The sequence below is a fragment of the Gavialis gangeticus genome, unplaced genomic scaffold (genome assembly GCF_001723915.1).
Source record: "Gavialis gangeticus isolate Ggan-Ray unplaced genomic scaffold, GavGan_comp1, whole genome shotgun sequence".
NCBI classification, from domain to species: Eukaryota; Metazoa; Chordata; order Crocodylia; family Gavialidae; genus Gavialis; species Gavialis gangeticus.
The window spans coordinates 158,234,078-158,242,195 of record NW_017729024.1 but is presented as its reverse complement, the minus strand read 5'-3'; the positions used below and the strand labels follow the sequence as shown (position 1 = coordinate 158,242,195).

The window sequence follows — 8,118 nt, the reverse complement described above, 5'->3', positions numbered from 1 at the left end:
CCCCACGCTGCCACCACTCTCCCTTCAGTCCTGTGTGCCCCCCCGCCCCCCCTGGCCACTCCACCACTTTCCAGGTACAGGGGAGTGGGGGAAGCTTGCAGGTAGCAGACACAGCTGCCACCCAGCGCCCTGCACTGCCACCGCTGCACATCCAGCCAGGTGCAAACCCCTCCTCCCTGGCTCCTCTCCCTCCCTCCCAGCTGTTCTCAGGGCCTGGTGGCAGCAGCGGGGCACCACCACTGTGTCCCCCCACTCCCCTTCCCCCCTCCTTGCCAACTTCTGTCAGGGCCCGGCAGCAGTAGTGGCACCAGCATGGCCAGAGCGGAGGGCCAAGGCCAGCGCTGCACTGCCAACACCCAATGCTACTACCTCCAAGAAGTAGGGCCAGGGGGCCCTGCTCTGGCTCCTCAATCATGAACGATGGGTGGGGGGGCACGCGCGGATGAAGCGCTATCACCCAGCACCCTGTGGTGCCACCACTCCACCTCTGGCCCCATGTGCCTCCCCCCCCGCATCACCCCTTTCTCTCTTTCCGCTGGAGGGTGGGGGGGAGGAAGGTGTGGCCAGCACTTGGATGAGGCAGCAAGGCCGGATGGGGAGGGCAAAGCCAGCACTGTGCCACCAGCACCCTGTGCCACTGCCACCTCCAACGAGTGGGGCTGGGGAGTAGGGTGGTAAGGTGCTGCCCTCGTCCCCCTGCTCCGGCCCCTCAGTCCCTGCTGTGATGGTAGCGGTCTGCCGCGTGTCTCTGTCTGTGCAGAGCATTCTGACTGGTTGTTTCAGTAAGCATTGTGACTGGCTGCTAAGACAACCAATCGGAGGGTGAATAAAAGCATTAGGGACAGATGGACAGAAAAATAGTACTTCTTTATGACTGTAGTACAATACACTAACAGGTACAGGAGCACTTTAAAAGGACACTGCATGTGAAATAACTGATTATTAATCCAGGGATCTGGGTTTCCTGTTTCCCATGGAAAAATGGAGTAAACCGCAGGTTTTACCTTTTACTAGAGGCAAATGCAGATTTCTCGTTTTACAAGAGAAAACCACGGATTCTGCCATTTTGCAATGAGCTCCCCACAGGCTGGTGGATTTCCAGCCTGCAGGGAGTTGGGAGGGAGCAGGAGGAAGGCAGAGAGACAGGGGGTGCCACATGCACATGGCCCCAGGCAGCCTGTAGCTCCAGTAGGTAATTGAGGGGGAAAGGGAGCTGGGCAGGGCTGAGGCTGCTGCCCAGCTGGGTGGGGCTTGGGGCCCAGGTCTGCAATGAGCAGCTGCAGGGCCCCAGCAGGGAGCAGGATGGGGTTGTGGGTGGCTCATCCAAGGGAGGGGGAGGGCCGTCTCCCTGTTGCCATGAGTACTCTTGGGGGGCAGAGGGACCTGTGCCCCCAGATCTGTACCTGAGGCAGGAGCAGACTGTGGGCTTGGGATCCTGCCCTGCTTCCCTCCCCTGGGGCCCCTGGAGCCCAGTGCGCATGGCATGGTGTGGCTGGAAACAGTGGGGCCATGTGCGGATATCCTTGCCGCTGCTCCCCCCCACCCCTAACTGCCTCAGCAATGTGCCTCCTTCATGCAGGGCTGCAGTGAGAGCAGTGGTGCGGCACCCCTCAAAGCACTGGCAGGCACAGGAATCGTGTCAACAGGGCAGTGGGGGGGATATACACTGATACAGATCAAACTGCAGGACCATAAGCCAAAACTACATTCTCATCTCCAGAGCTAAGAGAGAAAAAATGCTACTAGTTTGTTGCTGCAATCCTCGCATCTCTACTCTTCAGATAAACCCTTACATTAAGATCTCTCTTGTTGGTCTCTAGAGCTTAATTAAAATAAACCCGTAGACTCTGCTGAAAATGCAAAGGAAAAGGTTAATGTCCATTTTATATAACTCTTCTATATAAAGCTGACTGTGCTTTGTAAAGCACAAATAAGAAAGATGCTGTAAAATTGTATGTTACATACTCGAATGTTCACTATTGTTATACATTTTCAAAAAAGCACACAGGGCAATTGTATAGGAAATAAAAACAGCTTTCAACATGCAATATGAAACTTTTTTTAAGTCTCTCTCATTAAAGCTTGTTTTGGAACTACACAGTTAAGACTGCAAACACTGCCAAAAAGACAGTCACGACATTACTAAAAACTCTTGGTAACTCTGAGGCTCTATTTCACCTGAAAGGGAAGTTACCCTACTTAAAAGGGATGCTACTTTTTTTTACCTCATTCTTGATGAAATCAACATTCACTCCAGTTTCTTTATCTTCGATGGAAGGTAACACAACTGATTCTTTAGGCAAAATTTGTGACCAACGCCCAGCCAATGAAGCATTTTTAGAAGAGGATGCATTTTTGCTTTCTGTGCTCTCCCACAGGAAGATGCACACTGTAGGAGTAGTGAGCAGCACCTTTTTGCCATCTCCTGATACATACAGATACAATCTCATAGAACACTCTGCAAAAAATAATGTTGTATCACAAGAGTTACTCCTTTCCTGTCTCCACTGGATTTAATTTAATACATTTTACTTAAAAAGACTAAAAATACTAACTTATATCAGAAGAGTGTTAAAACAACCTATTCTAAACTGTGCTTAGTGAGGGTAATTAAAAAAAGAACACAAAGAGCAGACTGTCTTGTCATTTATACCAAGAGTAAACTTTGTATGAGGGACACAAGTTGCATGGTGAGTTTCAAATTCAAACTGTTTTCAAATAAACAAAGAGATGCCATACACTTCACTTTAGTTTAAACTGCACTGAAACAGTAAGCTTTACAGCAGCCTTGGTCCAATATAATAGTAATAGCCTTTGTGAAAGAGGCAAATGACAAACACACCTTCATATTTCTTTTGGGATAGTCTTTTCATGTCTGAGATGCATTTAACAGCCTCTCCTTCAGCTACTGCAATCTCTTCTTCACTATTCTCCTTGATCTACACATCAACTTTTCCAGTCTATGAAAGCTTTTAAGATTGCCTCTCTTTTGGTTCATCAGTCCTTCCACTGGCTCCCTCTTCTCCAGCATATTCAAGCTTCTAGTGGTTGTCTTAAAGTTCCTACATCTTAAAGCTCCTACATCTCCATCTTTGTCACTGCTAGTACCTTGTTTCTGCCAGTTACGCCAGGCTTGATGCCCCTTTGTCTGTGTCCCCAACTGTGTACCCATCTTTTCATTAACTGCCACACCACCCACAATGCACAGACTATCCTTCCCAGAATGGCTCTTTACTATTTAATTCCCTCCTAATGCTCAAGGTAAGCTTATACTTCCTCAGTAGCAATCCCAAGACAGCCACCAAGAAATTATCCTACTCTTGCTCTGCACACACTACTTGCAGAAAAATATTCTGTGGCTGCTTTTAGAAATGTGCTTAGATAACACTGTCTAGGATGTGTTTGCAGGATTTATCTACCAAAAATATTTTGGGATTCACTTGATATCCCTGGGCCCAAGTTTCTGGAAGGACCTAATGCCTAGAGTTAGGACCTCTATGGACTGGATGCATAAGCCTGCCAATGGAGCATGCCCAACATACATTGCTGACGCCAGGTTAAGCACCCCTATTAATTTTCCCTAATGGTTACAGCACTCATACAGAAAGTGAGAGACCTGGATTTTAAGTTTTGCTCAGCCAAAGGAAACTCAAAGCCATATCTTTCACACCCTACAAGAGCTAAGAACACCTTCCACCCGGCCCTGCTGAAGATGGACAACTATACAGCACAAGGGTTTAAGAGTCATGGGGCCAGAAGAACAAGCAAGGAGGAACAGGCCTGTGTAGTGCAGTTAGGTTAGCACTCCCCAGGAAGGGGAGTCCCCTGTGGTTCAGTGGTAGAATCTGTATCTACCGTAGAGGAGACCAGGGTGCAATCCCTGAATGCTTGTACAAATACAGCTATGGAGATACCAAACGTCTAGATCCAGTCTGGCCTTTGAATTCTGTCTCGGGGAGATGGAAGGTCTGGGTAGCCTCCACTCCTTCAAAAAAAATCTCCTGCCTAGGCATGGGTATCAAAGGCCTGGGTCACCTCCCATGCATACAGCGTGGATCACTGGTTGCCAAACCCTAGGAAGGAGGGAAATGTGAATTGTACTTCCTATTGCCAAGAATGTGAATGAATTTATCATTAGCTAGACATTGATTAAAAATAAAGAAATATGCATGGCAGCGGGATTACTGCTTTAAAAAAGGACAAATCAAAAATTCTACCTCGTGCTGCTGTGACCACCTTAGTAGACTCTTCAATTGCTGGCACAGTTTTCAAACAGTCTTGGTCTTTATTCCAGAGAAACAGCTCTCCTGTTGTAAGGATTCCTGCCAACCAAGCACCTGTTTGCATAGCAGGGAAATACTTTTATAACTTTTTTACTGCCAAGCAGGGCCATCTAACTTCTAGACAGCAAGGGGCTGCATATGCCATGCAAGCCACATGCCCCCTACAGCAGGCCACTTGCCGTTCAGGCCCTCTTCCTCTTCCACCCCACTGTGCAGACCCTCTGCACCCCCTGCTGTGTGGACTCTAGCCCCTGTGGGCCATGCCACCTCACCCTTGGGAGTGAGGAGGGGAAGTAGAAGCCAGAGGAAGAGGAAGCCCAGAGCCCCTGGCAGCAACATAAGATGCTGGAGGGGAAGCGGTGACTGGGTAGGAGCCTGCAAGCCACAAGGTAGACCCTTTTGGGCTGCAAGTTGGACAGCCCTGCTGTAAAAATACTAAATGTTAAATATCCCCCTTTTTGGGCTCAGGTCCTACAGCTGTCCCTGAGCTGGCAAATTCCTTTGCACATGCGGACAGTTGTCAGATCCAGGCCTTTTACACTAACATAGTTGTTCAAATTCCTATAATTTAAAATAAATAAAAATTCAGTTCTGAATGTATAAAATGTTAATACTTAACCATTTTGTGATGTTGTTAAGACAGCTACATTTTTCAGCAGTGTCTGTAGTCGAGGTATTTTCTTTTTTGTCTTTCCTGATACCAGGTTAATTTCATTTATATGTTTAGCATCTAAAAGAAAAATTGCTTCTTTTTCCTGTTGAAAGATAAAATGTATCTCTCATTTTTTAAAAAGAATCTATTTTCTATTTTGCATGAAAAATGGTGCTGGCAGATGTGGTAACTGTATTAAACCAATGGGAGGAAGATTATTTATTGATTAAATACAAAATATAAAATTATAAATCTGATCCCCAACTCCTTCCTTTGGCAACTGATATCTAAACTAATAACTGATGTGGTACCTATAAACCATTTCTTGAAGATGTTAATATAAGGACTCTTACCTGTCCCAGCCAGGAAATGCGAGGCCAAGGCCGCCTTTGCTTGATACATGTAGAAATTAGAACATCTAACTTAATCTCCATGCTTAATAACATTCCAAGTTACCATAACTACTAAAAAAAAAATGTTGGACAGTGGTATATAAACATATCTGTAAAGAATCAGAAAAATTGTTAGGTTTATTTTTTAAAATAACATAAATGTTAAAGTTTCTATCACAACATAAACAGAATTTGAATTTATGTTATTCCTAAAATAAATCTGACTGGTGGACTACTTGGATTTCTGTTGTATTAATTTCTGGTAGAGTAAAACACAGTCAATTTGCTCTGTTTAAGCTCTGGCTGTTCATACTCACTTATATTTGGTTATATGGTATAGTTCCACAATACATGCTGAGTTTCAATTTAACTAATGTGAAAAATCAATGTAAAACCCTCAAAGTTGGAAGCCAGAAGGAAAGAAGAAGGAAATCTGTATGTTAATGGTGTCATGATAAACAGCAGCCTTATGCAAAACTAAACTTTGTAAGTTCAAAGGGGAACTGAAAAATCAAGACACACACTTGTGTTGAAAAGCATATCTCTAGTACAGCTTGTTACTGTCTGGTGCGGGGGGGACGACAGAATGAGGTACACAGTTCTGCAGTGCAGTTTCAACCTCATGCAGAACATAGCCTTCTGAAATGTCCAAAACCCCTCTGTAAGATCAATCTATAACAACAAAGGTGAATGTTTATTTGAAATATTGCAGGCTGAAATCTATACATTTCATAGGCTGCTTTAACTTCTGTTACTCAGAGAGAAGCAGTGCTGTAAGGCCACTGCAGTCAGCAGGCTATAGGTTCCAGAGCAGTAGGCCTGTTAAAAGTGAATGAGGAACACCTTACACATCTGTTCAGAAAAAGAGAGGCCAGGTGACTGGAAGGGGACAGAGTCTAGGACTACATAAGCTTGGGTCCTGGATTTGATTCTTTTTCTGACCCAGATCCCAGAGGGGAAAAATGCTCTGCAGGATGAGACAGACAGTGAGCATCTCAGAGATATACGTTGTTTCTGCTAAGCCAGGAGTTGTCCCATGGAGCCACACAATCCAGCCCATAAATGTGGGCTTCGGTAGCAAGCATCCATCCCTGTGCTGCTGCAAGAATGAGCACTGATGGCAGTCAGGTCCTAGCAACCACCCAGTTCTTACCTGTGGTGGAGCATTCTGTCCTACAGCCAGAAAAGGCTTCCTAACACAATGTTAAGCAGGGAGTTGTGTGACTCAGTTGGTATGGTGACTAGCTATAGACTAGAAGGACCTGGGTTTGATCCCAGTGAGGGTAACAGGTATCCACTTCCAACATGGCCCTGGGATTCCCCCAGCCACCTATCTGATAGGCCCTAGGTGCTATCTTGGGGGAAAAGGGAGCCCTAGGAAAGGAGAGAGGCACCCTGCTCAGAACTAGACTTAGGTCAGATCAAGGTGGCTCAATGAAGAGTAAGTTAGAGCATCTCTGGTAGTGTGAGGGCAGCCTCCCAAATTTACACTATTATCCTCAATGCACAGCAGGCAAGGATGGGGTAGTACTCTGGTTAACCTGAGTGAAAAACAGGCTTGGAGGTGGCTGCGAGAGGGTACCATAGCCTCCTTTGGAAGCAGGTCCATATTGCCCAAGACAAGACAGCATATGGTCACATATACCCAGATTAATAACTATACTAACAGCAGGGAACTATGAATCATGATCTTGTTCTGACCTATAAGGAAGAACTGATTGCCACTGTAAAGGTGACAGGAAACTCAGGAGGAGACAATCATGACACGATGGAAACCATCCTTCAAAGGGACAACAGGAGAATAACAAAAAAGGGGCCCTGCACTTTAAAAGGGCTAACCTGAGAACTAGTAATGACTAAACAGATCGTAGGATAAAAGGGTCCAGGAGGGTGGGCAGTACCTAAAGGATATAACACTAGAGGCAAAACAAGCAACAATTTCAACATCATAAAAACAAGAATTGCTTCAGGCATATTGATCTATACAAGGAGCGCCTTAGCTGCCTCAAAATCAATGGAAAGAAGGGGAAGAAAACTATACTAAGGAGTAACAAGCATCTGGAGGGACAAAATAAGAAAGCAAAGGTTGAAAGCTAAGTAACAAGGGATGTTAAAACAAAAAGATGCTCTACAAATACGTCGGAAAAACTGCAGGCCCACGGCTCAGCAGTGATGTCCAGCTGTTAAAAAACACAAAGGCGGCAGCGCCGCACACCCTGCCCTCCTCCTGCCCCTGCATTAGGGTCTCGGATCAGCCTAAAACGGGTGGTCAAGCCAGTGGGCACTGCAGCCCACCCCACTGGGCCAGGACGGGTTGCACCAGGGAGGGAGGCACCATACGCCCACGTGGCTCTTCTCCGCTTTACCAGCACCCAAACCCCAATGAGGCAGGAGCCAGGGTGCCACAGCCCTTGCCAGGCTGGCGCTGCGTGGGGCCATTTTACTGGGCAGCACCCGCTCAACAACTTCCCTGCCTCATCCCCAACCCCCGCCAATCCCTTTTAACCCACCCTAACGTAAAGTGCAGGGAAACGGCTCTGCCTGCTCCTCACCAGCCCAGACTTTCCAACCAGCGTTTTAAATGGGACCGAATCATCCCGGGGGCAGAAGGAAACGGGGGTGCTCAACCTCCAGCCCATGGCGAGCAATGGCCCTGGCCCGTGCCCGCCCCCCGGTGCAACATTTCCAAACGGGGCCTAACAGGCGGGGCGGCCACAGGCCCCTTCCACCACAAGGCCCGGCGCCCACCCCGGCTGCGCCGCGTCTGCAGGCCCCCGCTTTTTTTTGTATG

The 8,118-nt window shown here is 47.0% G+C and overlaps 1 protein-coding gene across 5 annotated transcripts in view; it reads right to left on the bottom strand.

Annotated features, from left to right (window-relative positions):
* Positions 1–5,446, bottom strand: part of CUNH5orf42 (chromosome unknown C5orf42 homolog) — a 132,902-nt gene extending 127,456 nt beyond the window's left edge. For 4 of the 5 annotated variants that reach the window (XM_019517944.1, XM_019517945.1, XM_019517946.1 and 1 more), the window contains exons 1-4: positions 5,289–5,445; positions 4,903–5,038; positions 4,218–4,337; positions 2,226–2,458 (exon numbers count right to left, since the gene is read on the bottom strand). In XM_019517944.1, the coding sequence (XP_019373489.1) occupies positions 2,226–2,458; positions 4,218–4,337; positions 4,903–5,038; positions 5,289–5,381 (582 nt within the window). In that variant the 5' untranslated portion in view covers positions 5,382–5,445. Of the gene's footprint in view, positions 1–2,225; positions 2,459–4,217; positions 4,338–4,902; positions 5,039–5,288 lie in introns of all 5 variants that reach the window. The other variant, XM_019517948.1, reaches the window with a different exon arrangement.
* Positions 5,447–8,118: the final 2,672 nt, after the last annotated feature.